This window comes from Pelophylax lessonae, assembly GCF_965119305.1.
Source record: "Pelophylax lessonae genome assembly, chromosome: 2".
Taxonomy (NCBI): Eukaryota; Metazoa; Chordata; class Amphibia; order Anura; family Ranidae; genus Pelophylax; species Pelophylax lessonae.
In genome coordinates, this window is record NC_138769.1 from 137,671,736 (window position 1) to 137,696,268 (window position 24,533).

General features: G+C 41.3%; 1 protein-coding gene across 2 annotated transcripts in view; it reads left to right on the forward strand.

Moving 5' to 3' along the window:
- Window positions 1-24,533, forward strand: part of PITPNM3 (PITPNM family member 3) — a 1,035,839-nt gene that overhangs the window by 673,444 nt on the left and 337,862 nt on the right. For both annotated transcript variants that reach the window (XR_014224928.1, XM_082245801.1), the window contains exon 7: window positions 19,723-19,842. Coding sequence is in view for 1 of the 2 variants with exons in the window: in XM_082245801.1 (XP_082101927.1) it covers window positions 19,723-19,842 (120 nt within the window). In the remaining variant the exon portion in view is untranslated. The remainder of the gene's footprint in view (window positions 1-19,722; window positions 19,843-24,533) is intronic.

Genomic DNA, 24,533 nt, shown 5'->3' on the forward strand with positions numbered 1-24,533 from the left:
AATCATGGGCTCAGATGGAGCAACAGAAACATTTTATTTCATCTTTTTTCCATTGAATGTAGTGTGAAAAGGTTGGAAAGGCCAGCAGTATGGCAGGATTCTACAAAAATCCAGCTGTTCTTTTCCATTTACTGCTAGGCATCAGTAAAATATAATTATTCCTGAGTTAAAGCAAATTGTCAATATGTTGGAAGACAGAGTTATTTCAAAAAAATATCTCACAGAGAGTGTGGAAATGGAGGTTTCTCATAAAGTACACTGGTCAGCTTTCTATTACACTCATATTTCTCTTTGTTAAAGAGGTCCTGTAAAAATGTATGTGGCTGTTCAACTTCTTGAATCCACTGGTGAAGCTTAAAGCAGAACTCCAGTCTGCAGTATTCCTTCTTTTTCACTCTGCTGTGCACTGGCTGGTGGGAGGACTCAGGTGGAGCCATCACATCACTGCAGGCATCATGCCTATCTAAGCTAATGAACACTGCTTTGCCAATGTGTGAACAGTACACAACAGTAAACCAGGTGCTTTGTGTTACATGTTTGTTCAGTCCATATCACTCTGCTTAGTATAACACACTTCTCTAAGTTACCCTTCCACACTCCTAACTTACTCCTGTATAAAGCCTCGTACACACGCAACAAATTTTTGCCGACCGGTCGTCCGTCTTTTGTCCAGAGTGGTGTCTGTTGGTTGGAATGTGCTCTAGACTGCACACAAATTTTCCCGCACGACAGAATTCTACTTCAGAAGTGATGTCATGTGTTGGATTGCTTTCTTTGTGTTCTTTCATCTGAGCATGCCTAGTCTTGCTCATAAGATTTTTCCCCATCGAAATCTGTACTAATGAGACGAAAATCGGACGTGTTTTGACGGTCGACAAAAATTATATAGCCTGCACACCAGGATTTTTTCGGCCGAAAAGTCGGAGTCGGTTGTTGGAAGCACCATACTAACAAGCCGAAAATCGGCAGATCGGTCGTCGGACGAAATTTGCCGGCCGAATTTCTACTCGTGTGTACGGGGCTTTAGTGGATAATACAGCACACATTATCACCCAATACAAAAAATTGTTTTACTTGAATTACCTTTTACCCAATACAAAAGTTGTGAAACAGCATGTCAGTTGTATTAATTGAGGATAACACAATACATTCACTAAAAGTTTTTTTTTCTTTTAGGGTAATTCATGTACCTGCAGAAATCAGAGTAAAAGGAAAAGGTCATTTTAATGCAATTACTGGTGTTTTACAGATTATAGGTGTGTTCCATTGGTAGGCCATAATTGCAGTTAGCATACATCACCAAACCAAAGTTTGAGATGGCAACTCACAAGACAGGGACTCTAATGAGAGATTATGTAGTCTCCTTAGAGAAATATCTTTGCTTGTCATTGATATTATGGAGCATATTTATTTTAATATGCATCTGTCCACATTACAGTTGCTGTTTGAGCTTTCTTAGTGAATAATATACTAAAGGGACCAGTTGTAAGGTTTATCAAAAACAGTTAAACATGCCTATGACTATTATAGCGCAGAGAACTGTGAACAAATTGATTTATGATTATTTTTGTTTGTTCTGTAATAAATAGCAATTGAAGCAGTCAAAGCCATGAAGAAATCCTTGTTGGATAGTCTGGCATATGAATGAGCACAGTTAATTATCTGAAATCCCAAAGGTCTTTAGCAGGGAAAACCTTGAATATAGCATTTGCCACATCTCAATGTCCTTTAAAGACCTTATTTTATTTAGTTTCCTGTGGAGATTTCTGGTCATGAAAGTTTGCACACCTGTTTCAGTATTTGTGCCTTTTTTCCATCTAAATAATGTAGGAGATGGAGCAAGGCAATCAAAGTAAATATTTTTTTTAATAACCCCCACCCGTAAAATGTATTAAAAAGAATATGTGGGAGAAGATAAACGAAAACTAGTAATTGCAACAATGTTAGCAAAGAGCTGATCGTGTAAGCAATGGACATACAGTATTCCTTTTGTTTTAGTATGTGTTCGAGCCGATTCACACTGGGATGGCTTGAAAGCCACCGACTCTGAAGCCGCCCCCTGCAGCGTGACTTCAGTATGGCTTGCAAACGACTTCTTTAACCACTTCAATACAGGGCACTTTCACCCCCTTCCTGCCAAGGCCAATTTTCAGCTTTTAGCGCTGTTGCATTTTGAATGTCAATTGCGCGGTCATGCAACACTGTACCTAAACCAAATTTATGTAATTTTATTCCCACAAATAGAGCTTTCTTTTGGTGGTATTTGATCACTGCTAGGTTTTTTATTTTTTGCTAAACAAATAAAAAAAAGACCGAAAAGTTTGAAAAAAACAAAACAAAAGGTTTTTTTGTTTGTTATACAATTTTGCAAATAGATATGTTTTTTTCTGCACTGATGAGCACTGATGAGGCTGCACTGACAGGCACTGATGAGGAGGCACTGATAGGGTGGCACTAATATGCGGCACTGATAGGCAGCAATGATGGGCACTGATATGTGGCACTGATAGGTAGCACTGATATGCAGCATTGGTGGGCACTGATAGGCGGCACTGCTGGGCACTGATAGGCGGCATTGATGCGCACTGATAGGTGGCACTGATGGGCACTGATAGGCGGCACTGCTGGGCACTGATAGGTGGCACTGATGGGCACTGATAGGCGGCACTGATGGGCACTGATAGGTGGCACTGTTGGGCAATAATGGGCACTGGTGGGTGGAACTGATAGATGGCAATGATGGGCACTGGTGGGCAGCACTGATGGGGAGGGTACTGGCGGGCAGCACTGATGAGGAGGACACTGGCGGGCTCCCTGAGCCCTGATTGTTATCCCTGGTGGCCATGGTGGGCATCCCTGGGGTCATGGGTGGGCATTCCTGGTGGTTCTAGTGGCACCCCCCCCCCCCCCGAGAGTCTGCACTGGTAATCAATGACCTGATTACCAGTGCAGACCCCCCTGTCTGGAGAGCCGCAGATTGGCTCTCCTCTACTCGTGCCTGTCAGGCACGAACTAAGGAAAGCCGATCAACGGCTCTTCCTGTGTACTATGTGACCAGCTGTGATTGGACATCAGTAGGCTCTTTACTGAGATCGGAGATGCAGTGTGTCAGAGTCTTATGGCGTCCGGTCAGGGTAATGCAACTACTTTCCCACCGTCAATCGCCTATAAGGCGGGCAGGAAGTGGTTAATATAAGTCAATGCAAGCCGCTCCGAAGTCGCCCCCAAGTAGTGCAGGAACCTTTTAAGGGAAGTAGTACGGGAACCTTAAGTCGGAGCGACTTAAGTAGCTCTGATTAGAACGGTTCCATTGCACTGAACGGACAAGTCGCCTGACAAGTCGCCCCAGTGTGAACCGGCTCTTACTGTGTGCCTGTACTCCATGTTAGGTCAGTATGTCTTCCACTCCCAATAAATGTAATTTAAGTAAACACAGTAAAACTGATAAACAATATTTCTTTTTCCTGTTGAAACATCATGTTTTAGTTTTGAACATTTGTTTTATCACATTTCAAGAGGTAGTTTACTCAACTTATTCACTAAGCTTTAGGAACAATTTCCTTGCAAAGTGCAACTTCCCTTGCAAACTGAACAGTCTATTTAGTAAATGAATTCCACTGTTCAAAAAAAACTCTACAAGTAGAAAGGGGAAGTAGAAACCCAGAAGAGCTCCCATCTGATTGCTAATTACTAAACAGGGCCAACACAAAGCTTCTACAGCTGCATTGCAGCATACACCTTCAACCCAAGTACTCCATTTGCCACTATAGCAGATGTACATCTTTCCTAGCTAGCATTGATTTTTAGTGAACTGAAAGTGCCTTTATCGAATTCCTGGAGTCTATGATAAATCACCCACCATGTGACTATCTGGAGGAATTTCCTGCTTCTACCCTCATGTCACTAGTCATAAAAACCTACCAAACTACAACCTAGTGACATACAAGATAATGCAGGTTGCCAATTGGACAATTTCATCTTAGCTATAAACAGTACTTGGAGGCAACATCTAAGAACCTTATGAATTCTCTTTTTTTACATTGCACTAGTCACCCCATACCTAAAAAGACTTCACTGGGCCCCACCAGTCTTAACAACGTAAGACCAATCTCCTTACTCCCTTTTGCTTCCAAACTCCTTGAAAGTCTAGTCTACAACTGGCTAAGCTGCCACCTTATTGAGAATAACCTTCTTGATTCCCTTCAGCCTGAATTTCGCCTACAACACTCTACAGAAATTGCTCTCCTAAAACTCATAAACGACTTACTAACAGCTAAAACCAGCTAACAGTAATCTGTACTTTTACTCTTGGACCTCTCCGCTGCCTTTGATAGAGTTGACCACCCCCTTCTCCTCAAAAAACTACATTCCCTTGGCTTCTGTGACTGTACTCTCCGTTGGTTTGAATCTTTCCTATCTAATTCTAATTCCTCCTCTCCTATTTCTCTTTCCTTTGGGGTCCCCCAAGGTTCTGTCCTTGGACCTCTCCTAGTCTCGATCTACCTCCTTCCTCGGTCAGCTGATAGCTTCCCATGGCTTTCAATATAATTTCTACACTGACAACACCCAAATCTATCTCTCTACCCCTCAGTTCACCCCTCCAGTTTCCTCACGTTTCACTGATTTACTAACAGACATATCTGACTGGATGTCACACCAATTCCTATCCAAAACCGAGCTCATAATATTTCCTCCCCACGTGTCTCTTCCCCTGACTTCTCTGTCAAGATCAGTAGTAAACCCGTCAGTCCCCACATGCCAGGGGTAACCCTGGACTCTGTGGATAGAAAAGCTGCGCTCAGTGACACGAATAAATTGAGTCCAAAGAAAGTCCCAAAATTCAGTGTTGAAATAGGAACTGATCAAATAAGGGTCCAAACTTTCATGTGAAGATCCACAGAAGTAGATTACATATGAATTCACTGCTTACCAGATGTAGCAGCAAATTGGGCCTTGCGTGTATTTATCCAAACTTGATGGAAGTCTATGAAGAATTCCTCCTCAGGAATATCATCCCAGGATAAGATTGATGAATAAATCAAAATGAAAAATAAAAATACATAGCGTGATACTGTATATTAAAGGTAAATCACCCGTGTGTATCAGACAAAAGAGGTGCTCAGAAGAACCACCACCATCACAGGCTGCTTACCAGATGGATTATCAGAGAGAGCGAATAACAAATAATGCAATCCCGACTATACCAACATAACAGCCACCACCTTAATCACGATGTAATTACCAGATAATATAGATGTAGGAGCACGTGAAATCACTCTTAATAATAAGGAACCCTTCAGGGCCGTTGACAGAAGTCACCGCTTACCAGTTTAAGTGTATATAGAAGCTTGTATCACAAATTAAGATATCCCTGGATGCGGTCACTAATCCCCTGTGTATAAGTCCGGTCCCAGTGGTATCCGTGCCAGGATCACCGTTAAGGAAGTAAAGAAATAAAAAACAAGCACATAGCGTGATACTGTATATTAAAAGAAACTCCCGTGTGTGTCAAGAGAGGAATGTGTCAATGAAAGCCACCACCATCACAGGCTGCTCACCAGATGGGGAAGCAGATATAATGTAGACTATCCACAGGCTGTCACAAATGACAGAGACAGACAAAGGAGAAGAGCTGAGCCACCACCTAGATCTCAATTCAATTACCAGATAGTGCAGCAAGCAGGCATATAGGAACACTCAAATGACACATAACTTCTCTATGACCGTCAATAGTAATCCCTGCTTACCAGATATGACTAGAAGTAGGCAGGAATCACAATATCGGTATCCACAGGCAAGGTATTCAATCCTCTATGTTTAAGTTCCGTCCCTGGTGGTATAGATGGCTGACCCACAAACAAGGCTCCCGGATTCACATATAAACGATAGAGATGTCCATAGTGTAAAACCGTTTTATTAAACAAAAAATTCAGGTAATGCACTTACATGTAAAACATAGGTATGCGCTGAATCCAAAGCTGCCGGCCGGACAGCTAGGAACACCCGCCTGAGCATCTAAACGAGGTGACGTCAGCACGCCGCGACCGACGTACGTTTCGTCAAAGGATGACGTTCTCAATGTAACCCTGGACTCTGAACTGTCCTTTCAGGCCCACAACCAATCCCTGTCCAAATCATGGTGCCTCAGACTCTGCAACATCTGCAGAATACGCCGCTTTTTAACCAATGACCCAACAGAGCTTCTAATTCACTCCCTGTCATCTCTTGCCTCGACTACTGCAACTCCCTCCTCATTGGATTACCTTTACATAGGCTATCCCCCCTTCAGTTTTTCATGAATGCTACTGCCAGAATCATCCACCTTACCAACTGTTCAATGTCTGCCACCCCTCTCTGCCAATCCCTCCACTGGCTTCCACTCACCCAACCAATCAAATTCAAATTACTAACAACAATTTACTGCCTTTCCTCTAAATGACTGGTGGGTCCCGGCAGCCATCCCCGAATGTGTCCCCCCAGATCGCTTGCAAAAAATCATGTACATGTACGTGATTATGCGCAGCTGAGCCGCCCTGCCGCAGTATATATGCGATGGGCGGTCTGGAAGCGGTTAAAGAAGCCTATCCTGCTTCTAACTAATATACTGTGTTTTTACTTTATCCATCAACTCATCTCCCATAGTTATTACCTTTTGTATCACTTGAACCTGCCTCTTAAATTGTAAGCTCTAACGAGCCAGGCCCTCTGATTTCTCTTGTACCAAATTGTATTGTAATTGTAATGCCTGCCTTCATTTTGTAAAGCGCTGCGAACACTCTTAGTGCTATATAAATCCAGTATAATAATATAATATAATATTTTTTCCGTTTAATAGGCAACGGTTGACTATTAAACACTCTGTATATTTAGATGGTGGAGATGGCGTAGTGACGCTTCTCCTGATGACGTCGTTCTGACGAAACGCATAGAGCCATTTCCGCTTTCTGACTAATACGCACTTCCGGTTGCTGGAACGCATCGCGTTCCAGAAGTGTGCCAGATTAGAGGATAGCTGCGGCTGACCACATTTGATTACCCACGATTGTTTTTACTGCTGCAATGTGAGTACCTTTCTGATATTGAATAAAGGATATGTGTAAATAGTACTTCACCATGTGAGGCTTCTGTTTCTTCTACACAGTCCGGGTCTCCATACCAATAAACCCCCCCTATCTGATGCCATTCTGAACGGGTACCTCTTACCGAAGATTGTTACCCCATATTCCAGAGGTGGATCCAGCTAATATATGCATTGATGATCATTAAGCCCTGATGTGATTACCCCCTGAATAATACGCCCATCACCCCTGTAGGGGTACCGTTTTCTGGTGAGTGCGGTTAATATTGGGTAGGGAGCACCAAGGCTACTTCACCGCAAAACCACCTTGTGGATCACCTCGAGATACTCCATTTTTTGGATCCCGAATTCACCATATGGACTATTGTTTTAAATGCACTTGGCCACTTATGCAATAGCCACTTTATTTATTTAATATTTATTTCCAACACTTATCACTACCCTCTGACCCAGGAAACGCTTCCTGGGAATATTCACCTATTTAATTTATTTAAAGAGGCAAACACTGTTTCCTTGCACTATTTATTGGATGTCGCTTCACTGTAATTTGTCCCTGTAATCATCACATTATTATACATATTAATTTAGCATATTTAATTAGTAATTTATTTGTTGATATTATATACCAGCTCACAAATATATTCATGTACCATCACGTATATTTAAAGCTAACGCCTGTAACAAAATTCCTATCCTTTTTAGCACAGATTGCTTTTTTTGATATTAATTAATTTGTGTTTACACCACTTACTGCACTCCAGCACTGACCATCACTTTTTGCACTTTAATATTGATACAATTTATTTGATTTCAATATCATATGATATGAGGTGTTTTGTTATCCAATGATCTATTTTTGTACTTTTGTTTTTATTTATTTATTTACTCAAGGTGCAAACCCAATTTAGTTTATTATATTCATTATATTTACTATTTATTCAAATTAGTGCTCTTTACCTACCAACATCTGCACATTTATATGGTATAATTGCAGACCAATTTTTTAAACTATCCTGTTAATTGACTTCTTACTTATTGACCTAGGCAGTGCCATTACCTCTCATTCCCTCTTAAATATAATAATAATATTTAAAGAAACTCAAATCAAGCACTGAACAAAGGTACTGCCTCAATAAGATAGTAAATACTTACAGTACCTCTCTTGTAGTTCGGTAGTGATGCAGGGATCAGCAGAAAAAATCACAGAGCACAGAAGGAAGACCAAGAGATTGACACTTCCAGAAGTGTCTCTTTATGAACGGGCTTTAGGAAATAAGTTTTCTTGATCAGAGTTGGGTGTTACTGGCAATGGAAGAGGTCAGGATTTACTATCTTCTTACAAGAAAGACTTTTTTTGCAGGGTTTAATTCTAGCAACAGAGTTTGACCTCATCTCTGCTTGTAATATACCAAGTATGGTTAGAAAAAAAAAACTATCACAGTGCATATTGTCCTGATAGAAAATGTCAAGGTAACTGTGACCAGTTTTATACTACAAAATAAGGTACAGCACTTTTTAAATAATATATATCATATGCCAGTAAATGTTAACTGGCTAAGGTGCATAGAAAATATTAAAAAGTGATTCAGTGTACAAAGTGCAAAAATTTGTGTAATTTGACAGCAAAAAGTGCTTAAGACAAATATAAAAGTGACGATGTGCTAATATAAATCACATGAAGCATAAAGGATGCAAAACGATATATAAAACTTTAAAAGTCCATAAAACGTATTTTGCCCTTGTGCAAAAACAAGTATAAATGTGCTTGAAAAAGTGTCAGTGCTTCCACCACCACCACCACCAAATGGATGGCCTCTTACCTGAAACAATGACCTGTGTATTAGCACTAGGTCAAACGAGCAGTTCTTCTTAGGGGTTAAAAGATCTTTCCTCCTCTAGCCCGTTTCAATAAGGGTTGCTCAATGGCTTGGATGTTACAATTGCTTTAGTGGCTTCATATTTTCACTTGCACGACTTGTAGGGTGTGGGTCCTCGGGCCCTGCCTTGAGTCTTGGGAGGGGGTGGATATGGCCTTTTGGCTTGGTCCGCCCTCTCTCATGGGGTCTCCCTTCGGGGGAGCCCCACTTAGTTCTCGGTGGGGGCTGTTTCGGCAGTCCCCCTGAAGAACGGGGTCAGTCTGGTTTCGGCCAGACAGACCATGAGTACCTTAAATCCCTGTCAGGAGTCTTGCGCCCCGGGGGATCGAGGTTCGGGTCCTACCTCTTCGGAGGGAAGACCATTTGTTCGCACACCCTGTGCACTTTTTGTGTTCCTCACGTTTGTGTGTGTGCACTTTTTTATGCACCGGGTGAAGTCTTTTGAGTGTTTTACACGCTACGGGCTTTTAAAAAAAAAAAAAAAAAAATTGCTTTAGTGGCTCACAGCATCACTCGCAGAGTATATCCCATTTTACATAAAAAAGAAGAAAGAGACAAAGGAATCTAATGCTCTCCGTTTTAAAAAATATTTATTGTGAATTAGCATAATAAAAACTTACATGGCTCAACACTGATAACAGTGCAAATTAAGGCTCTTGCCCCCGCTCACACGGAGCTGGCTGTCGGCTTCCTGGTTGCTCTGGAAGTCACTGCCCCCTTTACTCGTTGCATCATCGGTCATGGGACGCTCGACTTCTTCAGTAAGGGTCGACCAGTTTTGCCTCATGGGAGCAATACAATTCCTGGCAAACCAAAAAGAAACAGTGAGTTTAGTTCCCCAGACTACAACATCCTTTTTTACTGATGTCCTTCGTTGTTGGTAAAGCTTTAGGCAGGCCATACGTTATGCAATTTTCTTTTCTTCAACTACAGGCTACAACAATCACTGCTAGCAGCTATAGCCAGCTATAGCCTCCGACACTGCTAGGATAAAAAAAAAAACTAAAAGGCTGTTTGTATTGAAGTTGATCAATTGAAGAGGATCAACTTCAATACCACCAGCCTGCCTATACACAGATCAAAATTCATCCAGTTCCCGCTGAACCAAATGAATTTCGATCTGTCTATGGCTGGCTTTAGGCTTGAATATGGATGACTGATTTTGCTCCTATTACCTCATTCGGTATGACATTTTGTTTTAACAGTTTTACTATAAAGAATCCATTTCAAATGCAAGGTAAAATCATCTTTCCTCTTTTTGCTGATTGATGTCCCATTGTCTTTTGTACAGTCTTTGTAAAAAAGTTACTTTTTGGAAAGGAATATAAATCCCCTTTTCTGCCAGTGTCATTAGTACAGTAACAGTGCATATTTTTAGCACTGATTACTGTAGTAAGGACACTGGTCTCCCCAAAAGTGTCAAAAGTGTTCAATCTGTTCGCCGCAATGTCGCAGTCCCACTAAAAATCTCTGATCACTGCCAATACTAGTAAAAAAAATAAATAAGTAAATAAATAATGAAAAATGACATAATCCTTCCTCTAGTTTGTAGACGTGATAACTTTTGTGCAAACCAATCAATATACACTTATTGGGATTTTTTTTTTACCAAAAATATGTAGCAGAATACATATTGGGAATGTTTTATAGCAGAAAGTAAAAAATATAGATTTTTTTTTTTTAAGATATGTAGCTCTTTTTTTGTTTATAGCACAAAAGGAAAACATTTGCAGAGGTGATCAAATCCCACCAAAAGAAAGCTCTATTTGTGGGGAAAAAAGGACATAAATTTTATTTGGGCACAGCAAGTGGTAATATGCAGAGCTATCTGTAGCATTGCATTACCTAGTCCCTCTGCATTGATACTAGTTATCATTTCTTGCCTTATGTTTGGTGTCTATAGTGTATGTCTTGCATGTGGCATGGGACAGCCATTTGTGCGATATTATTACCTCAGCCGTGACTTTGTCATTATATTGTTTTTCTGTTCTTCTGGCAGGGAAATATGGAGCTTAATGGGATTATATAGAAAATATGGACAGTTTCGACATTCAGTGATATGAAAGCACAACAGTCCCTCAATAACTCTGCAATTAGACTGAAAAACACCCACATTGCCCACACTGTAATCTGTTTGTTTAAGAACAATAATGTGATTTATTCTGGAGGATATCCGAATTTTTAAATGATTCTGGCTTTAAGCCACTTTAATAAGCACTAACATGGAGAGCCTGCAGAGAGCTCTGAATAGCTATATTAGGCGAAGAAACATTGTATCAATTAGAAAGGGGCTATTATCCATGCATAATAAATAGCATTCACTTCTTGTAAATGTTGTTTTATAAGCACTTTTTGTTTAGAAGTCAGTGGTAAGTTAAAATATGTTGGGTTTTGCACATTACTCCAAGCCATTAATATCTACATTAGGGATGGGCGAACCATTCGGTGCGAGTGCGAGTTTGGGCCGAATTTTCAGGGTGTTTGCTCCGATGAACACCCTGCAATGCACAATGCACTGAACACTGCACAATGTATTCTACAAAGCTTTGCCCAATTAGGGTGCAGTGTAAGCTGGTTCTTAAGGAGTAGGGCCAGGAATCCACATGCCCTCAACATGGAGGGTGGGTTCTTTGGGGCAGGAAGAACTCTGCAGCCCCCACCCCAAAGCATTTTCTCCCCATCAAGCACCTTCGCCCCATTGATGGGGTCAATGGCCTCTTCCCTACAACCCTGGGCTGTGGTTGTCGGGGTCTGCAGGCAACGGCTTATCAGAATCTGGAAGCTCCTTTAACCTCGCTGGCGGTATTCCTGAGTGTGGCTCGGGGTGGAATTTCAGTGTCATTAGCGGTAACCCTGAGCAACACTCGGGGTACCGCCAGGGAGCATCGATGGATCCTGAAAGAGAGGGTACTTACCTTGTCCCCGGGATCCCACAATGTATCCCTGCAGCATACGGCGGCCGAATCTTCAGCCTGATGCTGTGAGCCCCGGCTTCCGTCTCCTGCGTGCGTCACGTCGCAGGGGGGTGGAACCGGCGGCAAATTCAAAAAGTTAGAAAACAAAAACACACTGATATATTGTAATCCTATTGGATTGCATTACTAAAATAAAATAAATTGACCTTAGTATGCCCCCAGTGCTTTCTCCAGTGCCCTTCCTGCATTTTTTCTGTACTGCAGAGCTGCAGAGCGACCATGGAAAACTGCAAAAGCGACCATGGAATCAAAAAAGCACGCCACCACTTCAAAAGCGGTATATGACCTGCTGGAAAAGAGCCACAGTGATACAGAATCACTTGCAGAATGGAGTGATAGCGATTTGTGGGGAAGTTCGTCATCGGACACAGAAAGTGATTTCATCGATGATCTTGCGACTGTGCCCAGCAATGTGCGGACTTGGTGTTCGATTGACTGCGGTACAAAGCAAGTAGCGCTCCCAAGGTTCCCGTTTACTGGAGCACCTGGTATCAAAGTGGATGTTGAGGATGACAACCCCTTGGCATACCTCCAACTCATTTTGACTGAGGTTATTGAAAAGATTGTTATGGAAATGAATCGGTACCAGGAGCAACAAGCTGCTGCGCATCAGAGGTTTTCAAGGAGTAGAATGTGGAAACCAGTGACCAAAGGAGACATCTGGAAGTTTCTGGGCCTAATTATTCTGCAATGAGTGGTGGGGAAACCCCTGCAAAAGTGGTATTGGACCACCAACAAATTACTGGCCACTCATTTTTTTGGCACGGTCATGTCGGAATATAAATTTTCGCTCATTATAAAATTTTTGCACTTTACAAATACTGAAGAATTTGATGAGACTTCTCATCCAGCTCCAAAAGTCAAAAAGATTTGGGACGTTTATCAAATTATTCAGAAAAATTTCCAGCAGACCTACGTACCAGATAGAGACATTTGTATCGACAAAAGTCTAATGGCCTACAAAGGAAGACTCAGCTGGATACAGTATATAGTGTCAAAGAGAGCACGATTTGGCATAAAATCATTCATGCTATGTGAATCCAGAACTGGTTACATATGGAATTCGTTCCTATACGCCGGGAAAGGAGCCAAATTCAACAAAAGATTCAGCAGTTATGGAATGGCAACCGCTTCGGTTCTTACGTTGATTGAGCCATTGCTGAATTAGGGGTACTGTGTAACCACAGACAATTTTTATATATCTCCAGAACTCTATGAGTTCCTTCTTCACAAGAAGATGGATGCATATGGGACCGTTAGGGCTAACCGGCATGACATGCCGCCAACCTTTGCCAATAAAAAGCTCAAGGCAGGAGAAATAGTTGCCTGGCAGAAAGGCAAAATGATGGCACTGAGATGGCGCGACAAAAAAGATGTGTGCCTAATGAGTACCATTCACAACACCTCTACTGTCATGGTACACACAAAAGGTGGAAAAGACATAATGAAACCACAACTGGTGATGGATTACAATAACACCATGGGAGGTGTGGACAGAACTGACCAGGCCATGACATTTTATCTGGCAATGCGGAAACAACAAAAAAAATATTACAAAAAAATCTTCAGGCATCTTCTTGAACAATGTTTGTGGAACGCATTCATTCTACTAAAAAAAAGAGTGACAGGCCTGTGGTTCATGTGGACTTCATTTGTAAAGTTGCCGAACGTATATTTCTCAGGCACCAAACACCAACGGCTGTAAATAGATCCGGACGTCGTGCTGCTGGTATTGTGAACCCCGAACGCCTGACTGATCGTCACTTTATGGACCACATTCCACCAACGGAAAAGAGGTCTGCACCCACAAGGATGTGTGTGGTTTGCTGCTCTAAACGTGACGACACTGGAAGGAAAATCCATAAAGGAACGCGGTACTATTGTCCTGATTGTGACGTTGGACTTTGTGCTGTACCCTGTTTTAAAATTTTCCATACCCGGGACGTTTACTGAAGCAATATGACTACTAATATTGCATCCTTGTTTGGCCAAAAAAAATTTCAGTGTTTTTGATTATGCTATTTACTACAATTTATTGAATAAAAAGTATTATTATTATTATATTATTATTTGTTAATATTTATAGTTATTTATTATATTATAATTTATGATTTGGGTTTCAAACTCTTGTGTCATGTCAGAGGGTCAGGAGGAGTCCTTAAAGTTGAGGTTCCACTTTTGGGTGGAACTCTGCTTTAAGGTAACACCACTTTCATCCAGTGGGCGGAAAAAAAACAAAAAAACAATGCTAACAGATTCATCCATCCACACAAGAGAGGTGGATGCAGAAATCCCTTCCATCAAGATGTATTCTGATAGTAGGGACTCTTCTCTGTCAGAATACACTTATCAGCACTGCAGATGATTGGCTGCAAGCTGCTGATCGAACAAGGTTTTTCCAGCAGGCTCCCATTTTACAGAAGCTAATCTGACAAGCAGCTTCTGTCTAACAGGAAAGGTCACACATAGATCAAAATTCAGCTGGTCCCTGCTGAACTGAACACGTTTTAATCTGCGTGTACCCAGTTTTACCTTACTCCTTGCCCCAGTAGGCTCTCCCCAGTGCTGTGACTGGTCCTCGGAAGCTCCTGGGTAAATTGTGACTGCCTGTGGTCACACTCCAGGCTCATTATACCATACAGGGTTTTTGTTCCTATATGCTATGTGATGATGCTGAGACTTTGGGTGGAAGAGGAGAGTGCTGCAACTGGCTGGAGAAAGTATAAATGAGGCTATTTCCCCCAGCACTGCAAGGGTGGTTTCACTTTGCTGGAGTTGGGCTGCAACACATCACTTGTTTATGGTCAAATCTTAGGTTAGGAATGTCCTGGGACTTCTCAGGCTCTACATAGATGTATTCCACATACACACATATAGTGTGTGTGTGTGTGTGTAATACAACTACAGTATGTAGAGCCTTAAAAAATTCCAGTATATTCCTAACCTATTCAAAACATTTTACTTTCTCTTTAGTAAAACTGCCCTGCAAGGGTCAGTATAGGCTTACAGCACACTGAGCACAGCATAGTGTGGAAGACAGGACAGGTCGGGACTCACAGGAGGAGAAAATCCAGTCAGCTATCTGTTATCTCTTATCTTCAGTCTGCCGAGGAGAGCTCTGATGTCTGCTGTGCAGAAAGCAGTGATCGGGGCTGCAGTGTAGTGTTTGCTTGCTTCACCCATCTGTACAAGACCTCTCACTGCTCCGATCCAGCTGGCCAACCTGTCAGGAACCTGTGCTGCGGAAAACGCTTCTGTCCTTTTCACATTCTCTTTTCTGCTTTTGGACAGGCTTTACCGACACAGAGGCTAAGAAAAAAGGTGATGCTCAAGTGTTTTGGTGCCCCTCCCATACTCCGCCCAGGGCAGCCCCCTCCGGCCCACCCCTTGTTCCTGCCCTGCCTAGAATGTCTGAAGGTGACTACTTGGATGTTGGGCCTCTGTATATGACATGTTCAAAAGACTCATAATGCCTCATAGAATATATGTTGGGGTGTTTGCTTTCCAAAATGGGGTCATTTTGTGGGCATTTCCATTGTCCTGGTGCTCCAGGGCCTTCAAAAGTGTGATAGGTCCCCATGAAATTAGATGTGTAATTTATGCTCCTAGAATGCTTGGAGGTGCTACTTGGATTTTGGGCCTCTGTATGTGGCCAGGCTGTGTAAAAGTCACACACATGTGGTATCGTCATACTCAGGAGGAGTAGCAGAATGTATTTTGGGGTGTAGTTTTTGCTATGTACATTATATGTTTTTGAAATATTGTATAAATTGACAACTTTGTGTAAAAAACAATACATTTTAATTTTCTTTCCACGTTTTCCAAAAAATGTGTTTGCTTTCCAAAATGGGGTCATTTATTGGACGTTTCCATTGTCCTGTTGCTCCAGGGCCTTTAAAAGTTTAATAGGTCATCATGAAGTTAGATGTGTAATTTATGCTCCTAGAACGCCTAGAGGTGCTACTTGGATGTTGGGCCTCTGTATGTGGCCAGGCTGTGTAAACGTCTCACACATGTGGTATCACCATACTCAGGAGGAGTAGCAGAATGTATTTTGCGTTGCAATTGCAAGTATGCATTTGCGGTGTGTGAGAAATAACTTGTTAAAATGACAATTTTGTAAAAAAAAATATAGATATATCTATATATATATATATATATATATATATATATATATATATATATATATATATATTTCCTAATTTTCCCAAGAATTGTGGGAAAGAAATTACATCTTCATCAACGTCAACAAACTTAGATTATTCTACTTTCCAAAAAGGGGTCATTTGGGGAGTATTTGTACCATCCTGACATTTCAGGGCCTCAAGAAATGCAGTCAGTACATCAGGTGTGATCAATTTTAATTAATTGGCACCATAGCTTGTAGACTCTATAGCTTTTACGCAGATTAAATAATATACACTAATTTGGGCTATTTTTTTTACCAAAAAAATGTATAGATTTCTGCCCAAATCTATGAACAAAAATTACTTATTGGCATAATTTTATAATATAAACTTTAAAAAAAAGTGTTTTTTTTTTTTTCAAAATGTTCACTCTTTTTTCATTTATATCGCAAAACATAAAGCGGCGGTGATTAAATACCACCAAACGAAAGCTCTATTTGTGTGAACAAAATTATAAAAAAATTATAAAAACTTTGTTTGTTTGACTGAGCAATTGTCATTCGAAGTGTAAGAGCACTGAAAGCTGAAAAGTGGTCTGGGCAGGAAGAGGGTATAAGTGTCCAGTATTAAAGTGGTTAAAAAAGGAATTTTTATATTTGATAGTCATAATGTAAAAGATGACATTAGCCAATAAGTATATTATCTGTTTTTTATGTACTTTGTTATGTAGTCTGACTTTATCAAAGTATACACATATTTTAAAAAATACAGTTAAAATATGCAATTCTGTTTTGCAAAATGCAATTAAGTGTATTGCTAATATACACCACACCAGTCAACACTTTTCATGTGAATACTAATGGTAAACAAAAATACATTAAATGAAAAATTAAACCCAAAATACAGTTGGTTTGTGAGAAAAGGGGTCTATTATTGTACTCACAGAAAGGGAAACCAACTTTTATCATTTTACATCAATTGTAGATGATTCTTCAGGCTATGCAGCCCTCATCAGATTGGGGAAATCTTGAATTCTAATTAAAAAAAAATGAAAAAAGAGGGGGTGCAAAAGCCATGTGCATTACTTTAACACAATTTACTGATTTAAAAAGGCTCAAAACATAATACTCACAAATACCATGTTGCTGTAGGCATTAAAGCGAAAGCAGAAAAAAATTCTACAACTGAGCTTTCCAAAGACTGTGGTAATTTATTAGTTAATATTTTGCTATCTCTACAAAAAGAAAAGGGGGTGCACCCTATCTGTGATTCTTTTAGCTCTATTTTTAACAAAGAAGTTTGTCTCCTAGAGTTCTCCTAGATATTAAGGAGGTAATTTGCTGCTTAGAATGCCATCTGCTGGCTGATAGCTGTAAATTTGAACAATGCACATATTATTATAATTTCTGTTTAGCACTGAATATGAAAGTGAAAAAAAAAATCATAGTAAAAATATTGTTTTTTTTTCTATAAATTCTCTGGTTATGCTGCTTCCAAATAGCCTAATCAGTAATTACTGTAGCAGACAGAATCATGTCCAGTGATTGGATGGTATTGGGCATTGTATGTTTGTATTTGCTTGAAATGTGATATTGCCCAATGTATTCAATAAGAGATTACAAAGAGCCGCTGATGTCCTTGTAGACATTCAATGACAGTCTCCCAAGTTGCTTTTGGCCAGATTTGGTGAGTATCTAATGTGTATAGGGCACTCCTAGACCTCTTGGGGTCTGGGGATCATTAGAACAGGATAGAACTTTTATTGTTAACTCCTAGATGCGTCTGCTTCAAGGATGTGCCGGATAGAAAAGAAGTCTGAAGGAGGTATCACTGGCCATTTATAAATAAAACATAGTAACTAATCAAATTTCAGATATCTATTATCAGATAATTTAGTATTATTTATGTATTTTACAGATTTGCAAACTGGTCATACTTGATGGACTGTGGGCTGAACACATAAAAGAACCGATTCCTCCATCCATATAAAGCGCAGATGAACAAATTTCCTGTTGCGGCTCTGGTATTTTGACACCTGGCACCACCAGCTGTCAAAATACCTAAACAGTGACTGCATCTGATTGGATGTAGCTGAAGTTGAGCAAAAAATTTTCCAGGAAGCGCCTTCTACAAATGTTAATCAAATGATCAACTTTTGTCATACAAAGCAGTGCCAGAGGAGCCACCTATTGAGCAACTTTTAGCTGGTTCCCCGGGATCCAGCTGAAATACATATAGTGTATGGCCAGCTTTACTCTGTACTGCCTTTAGCCTTTGAGGGGGGGTGTTTAGCTTAAGGGTAGAGCCTACCAGTGAGCTGAGTCCATGCCAGTTGTACCGTTCAAGGGCTTGTTGGCCTTTTATTTAAAGGAAAAGAAAAAAAATAGTCCATCCAGGATTCCCACTGCGGCTCAGGCTTTGACCTCGGTCCTCATCCTGTAACAGTGCCAGTTTGGTACACACTCTGTACCCCTGCTGACACTCTCTTACACTACAGCTTCCTTGCTGCTCCAGCCCACAGGTTTGGGCCCTCCATCTTCTCTGTTAAGGGCCATACACACTATACAACTTTTGTGGTTAGATTTCCTTCAGATTTACCTTTTCTATGTAGTGCAATGGCCTGCCTGATTGCATACAAATTGAAAGTGTTTAGGTTTGACCTCATATTATATGGTTTTGTTAAGTCTGAAGGAAAAAGTCTTCAGAAAATCTTATAGTGTGTATGGCCTATTAGACTGCCCCGTGCAGACAAGCACACTTCTCCCTTGCATACCAGGACACCTTGGGAGGATGGAGACCAGAGCCCTGGTTCTGTCTCTACGAAAAGGCCCAGACCCACCTGCACAATCAGTGTGCTGGCTGTTCGAGATCACTATGAAATCTCCAGGCTCCAGGTCCCCAACTGGATTTTATCAACCACAGGGGAAACTGAAAACACAGCAGTCTCCTTCAAATTAAACAGTCCTCCTGGAGCCTCTCAACCTGCCTTTTTGAGAATCCTGGGCGACATACCCGCTCCCAGCTAACTGCACTGTCACATGCCCTGAAATGGTTCTAAAGTCAATATTTTTTTTTTTTACTTTTTTGCATTCCCTGCATTAAGGTTAAAGTATCATAGTACCAGTATTGGCCCCTCACCCCCTAAATGCGTACCTGAGTCTTCTCTTGATCCAGTGATGTGGCCTTCTTCAGTGACTCTCTCCTCTCACCTTGCATTTGCAGGACAGAGAGGCAGCATTGGTAGCCATTGACTCCTGCTGCTGTCAATCAAATCCTGTGAGCAGGGGTCGTCACTGAGTCATGCTGTGTGTGCCTATGAATGTCTGCCTCTATAGCAAGTGGCATGCTATGGCAGACACTGAAGCGGAGCAGACGAGGGTGTCGACTGGGGACCCCAAAAGAGGAGGTTCAGGGCTGCTTTGTGCAATTTCATTGCATGGAGCAGCTAAGTTTAACAATTATTTTAAGAAAAAAAAGGCCTTTATAACTGCTTTAATAAATATATTGAATCAGCTTTCAAGAGATCCTTTTTTAGTAGCTAATGAATGGTTATTCAACTTATGAAGGTTTTCCTTTTTAATCATATTACATATTTAGATTATTTTAATAATGTTCTAATTTTAATGCTAAAGTAGATAATCTGTCATGCTTTTGTTTTGTTGAAGGTATGTCTGATCGGAGACTCTGTTGGAGGAATTTTGGGTTTTGATGCTCTGTGCCACAGTTCAAAGACACCTGAGGAGAGTCAAAGCTCAAGCAGGAGAGGAAGTGTCAGCAGCATCCAGGTAATCTTCTTGCTATAACTGCAATCATGTGAGCTAAAGTATTCCTCAGTTTTGAAATAAAAACTTTTCTTCCACTAGCGCTTACTTTTAGTGTGTTCTAAACAATATGCTTTATGCAATGTTTTATGAACTGAAAATTATTCTGACTGAAATATTGATACTCCAATATTTTATTAAAATCAATCTGATGCTTAAAGTCCAAATAAATCCTCAGCTAAAATGCACTCAGTAATAAAAATGTTTTAATCCACATCACAATTTATTTGCTTTATTTTAAGCAACGTGACCTTAGGCTGGGTTCACACTTATGCGAATTGGATGTGGGTCCATGACAGGAGAGTGTGCCCGACTCTCAATTCACACATGTCCGGGACGGCTGCGGAGCGTTTTTTTAGTCCTGTGTGTCTTCTGGTCCATTTCAGGTCTGAATCTAGTCAAAAATTCAGGCCTGTTTCGTCCCTGAAATGGAGAACAGGGACACACCGGACCCCTGCTATGAGCCGCTCCGCACAGCAGTGTGAACCCAGACTCAAAGTGGTTCTAAAGTTAAAAAGGTCTTTTACCATAATGCTTTCTATGCACAAAGGTAAAAAAAACATCCCAGTGTCTGTTCTCCCCCAGCCCCCCAACTTCCCAAAGACTTACCTGACACCTACATTGATCCAGCGCTTTGCTCATCTGCAGTTTTTCTCTCCCCTCTCCCTGCTCTCACAAGATTGTCTAAGAGCAGTATAGTCATTGGCTCCTGCTGCTGTCAGTCAAATCCTGTAATGAAGGAGCAGGAGGTGGGTCTGAGCTGTGTATGTCTATGGACGCACACAACCGGGCTCGAGAGCGTCCCTGTATGTGTGCCACAATAGGAAGCAACTTCCTATAGGAGCATGTCAGAGAAGAGGCGGAGTGGAGAGCGAGCCAATGGGGGATCCAAGAAGAGGAGATTTGGAGCTGCTCTGTGCAAAACCCTTGCACAGAACAGGTAAGTATAACATCTTTTTTCATTTTAGTGGAAAAAAGGAATTAACAATCACTTGAAGCTGGCGATACTCACATAGATTCCCCCATCTGCGCCAAACAATGTGGATGATTGAATCTCCTACTGTATTCCAACAGCCGACCCTGCATGCTTTAAAAATATCAGAACAGTGCCTGGATGTAAATGGACACAGGTGCTGTTTGGACAACAGTTTTCCTATTGGCTTCTTTAATTTTATGCAGGAAGGAAGGATGTCAGGAGGATGCCAAAGGAGTGAGTTTCAACCAATTGATTAGAATTGGATTAAATTTGCTCCTTGTGTGGCCAACTTTACTTTTTGCTTCCCGAAGTTCCCATGGACTTGCATATCACATCAGCATAGTAATGTTAATTTGTTAAATGCCTAATGAGTTATATTGAAATGATTGTAAAGTCTCATATTTTTTTTTTTTAAAAAACAAACATGTTATACTTACCTCCTCTGTGCAGTTGGTTTTGCACAGGGCAGCCTGGATCCTTCTCTTCTCGGGTTCCTCGCTGGCTCTCCTGGCCCCTCCCTCCTGTTCAGTGCCCCCACAGCAAGCAGCTTGCTATGGGGGCAGCCGAGCTGCAGCTCCGTACGTCCATTCAGACATGGAGCTGTACTTCGGCCCCGCCTCCTCTCTCTCCTGATTGGCTAACTGACTTTGATTGACAGCTGCGGGAGCCAATGGTGCTGTGGCTGTGTCTCAGCCAATCTTGAGGGTAGTCCCGGTTGGCCATGGACTCCTGGACATTGCTGGACAGAGATGGGGCTTAGGTAAATGTTAGCGAGGCTGAGGGAGGCTGCTGCACACAGAAGGCTTTTTATCTTAATGCATAGAATGCATTAAGATAAACAACTTTTTGACTTTACAACTCCTTTAATATTTGAAAAAAAAAGGCTGAAAGAGAGTTTGTGGTGGACATATACTGCAGCTTGTATGGCAATCTGCTGTACAGGAGCCACTATGTAGAAGTTTCTGATTGTGGATGTACATGTTGGTGTCCTTTTGGTTGACATGTACAATTGAAGTCCTAACCAAGAGCATACAGATGAGTGACAGCAATGTCCTTGCAGGCAGACCCTACAAGGTTGTCACCCTTCAATAGAAAGTTTGTTACCTAGTTGGTTACCTAGAAAAGATAGCTCCAATATTATTGCTACCTAGAAGAAGATTGCTCGACTAGAAGAGGATGTAGATCTTCATGGTCTAGCCATTACTATTTTGGAAGATATTCTCATACTGGTCAAGATTCAAAATTGTATCACTGTCATTGACCTTCATGCTTTCAACCTCACAATAGGTTTTAAACTTTTATTGCTGGGGGCATCTGCTGGATATGTGTTGTCTTAGCATTACATTCTAAGCTGGTTTGTGAAGTGTGTTTTAAAGCACATATTGGGGAAGATTTATTAAAACTAGTGCACACAGAATCTGGTAACCAATCACCTTCAGCTTGTTCAATTAAGCGTTTGCCAATAAAACCTAGAGGCTGATTGGTTACTATGTACATTTTCACGAGATTCTGTGTGAACTAGTTTAGTAAATCTCCCCCATTGAATTTTAAAGCACATACTGAGCAGCCTAAATCCTGCAGTGTGATACAGCATCTTCACATGAGACTTGGGCTACTCAGCATTAATAGAAATATGTGCTGCAGGAGGATGTCACTCCCTGCACTGCAGAAGTCAGGTAGAGGTTAGTACGTTATTTACATAATCATACTGAGCATAATAAATCCCACGAGAAGACAATCCTGCAGTGTGCTACAGCATCTTCTTGGCAGATTTGGTCTACTCTGCAATCCCAGAGAACTGTTCAGCAGGAGAATGATGTAACCCCCCCCCCCCCCGCACTGGAGAAGTCAGGGGGAGGTGAGTATGTTATCTACGTTCTCATACTAAGCAGTCTAAATCCTATGAGAAGACAATCCGGCAGTGTGCTACAGCATCTTCTCATGAGATTTTGGCTACTCAGCACCCCCAGAGATCTGTTCAGCAGGAGAATGATGTCACCCCCTGCACTACAGAAGTCAGGTAGAGGTGAGTATGTTACCTAACTATTTTGCCACACACAGGTCCTTTTTGCACTTTTATGCAGCGTTTAGGGAACAAAGAGAAGGCCACATTGATTAGGCAGACCTTGTCTGAAGTGCAAGGTTTGCTTTAAAGAAGCTACATGTAACAGAGACAAGGAGTCTAAAGGGGTATGCATTTATATCCACCTAGCTGTAGCATACATTTTGCAGAATTATATCACTTCTATTCCTGCAAGGAAGAAAAAAAATTCAAAGACAAAATCACTGTGTTGGAAAAAGGATCACCCCCTCCTATAAAATGACTTGCAAACTCAATGAGGTGTAGCTAATCACCTTCTTAATGGCACACAAAGCCATTTGACTTTCAGCTGTGATCAGCTGTGGCCATTTTGATTAGCTCAGCATGAAAAGTGCTTTCCTGAAGCATTTCAGTCCCTGGTAGTTCAACTACGGGTGGCAGGGCACTGTCACTGGAATCTCCGGGATAAAGTTGTAGACAGGCATAAGTCAGGAGATGGATACAAAAAAATAAAATTAAAATGCTTTATCAATGTCTAGAAGCACAGTGAAGTATATTATTAAGAAGTGGAAGGTATTTGGTACCACAGGCTGTAAAGCAACAAAACGTGATCATGTTAAAGGGGGGGATGATTCTTTTCTATACACACTGTAGATCTCAGTGGCACAAGTTACTGATGAGCAGATGAAAGAAGAGGGTCTGCAAAACTCGGATCCATTGGAAGCTGGCAATATGCCTTTAAATTTGCCCTTATTCTGCCTTTTGTTTCCACTGTCAAGAATGCTTTTGAGTGGGAAGAGGAGGCAGAGCCCTCAAAAAATTTCACAGATATTGCAAACCTCAGTGAAGTTTACAAACTTCAATATCATTCAGATTATTATGACTAGGCTAGAAAAAATGTAAATATAATTGTGGAAATTAATATATTATAAAAGCAACCCCCCCCCCAAAAAAAAAAAAAATGTGAGTCCCACCCACCCCCACATACATACATAAACTCAAGCATTAGGGGTGCCTACGCAAAAAAACATCGATTGTGATACATATGTTAACCACTTGCTTACTGGGCACTTATACCCCCTTCTTGCCAATTCTCAGCTTTCACTCCTGTCGTACTTTGAATGACAATTTGAGGCACTGATGGGCACCTATTGGCAGCATTTATGGGCACTGATAGGTGGTACTTGTGGGCACTGATTGGCAGCACTGATGAATAATGATTGGTGGCACTGGTGGGCACTGATAGATGGCATTGATTAGCAGCACTGGCGGGCACAGATTTGGACTGATGTCCCTGTAACAGAAGTTGGTTACTGGCTTTCTTCTTTTCTCCTCATGCTGAACGTGAGGAGAAGAAAAGCCAATAACCAGCTTCTGTTTACTTCAATGATAAGCTTTCATTGGCAGACAGCTGATCATATGTTAAAGGGCCGCTCTGATTGGCCCTTTCCACTGTTCTGTGATCAGCTGAGTCAGAAGGACTCGATGATCACGGAGTGCACGCCGATCACAGGAGGACATCTATTGACGCCCTCCTGGCACTGGAAGCCCACGCTGTAGCCATATTTCTGCTATAGTGTGGCGGAAAGTGGTTAAATATTAAAGTGCACACCAGAGTTAGAGCAATAATTCTAGTAC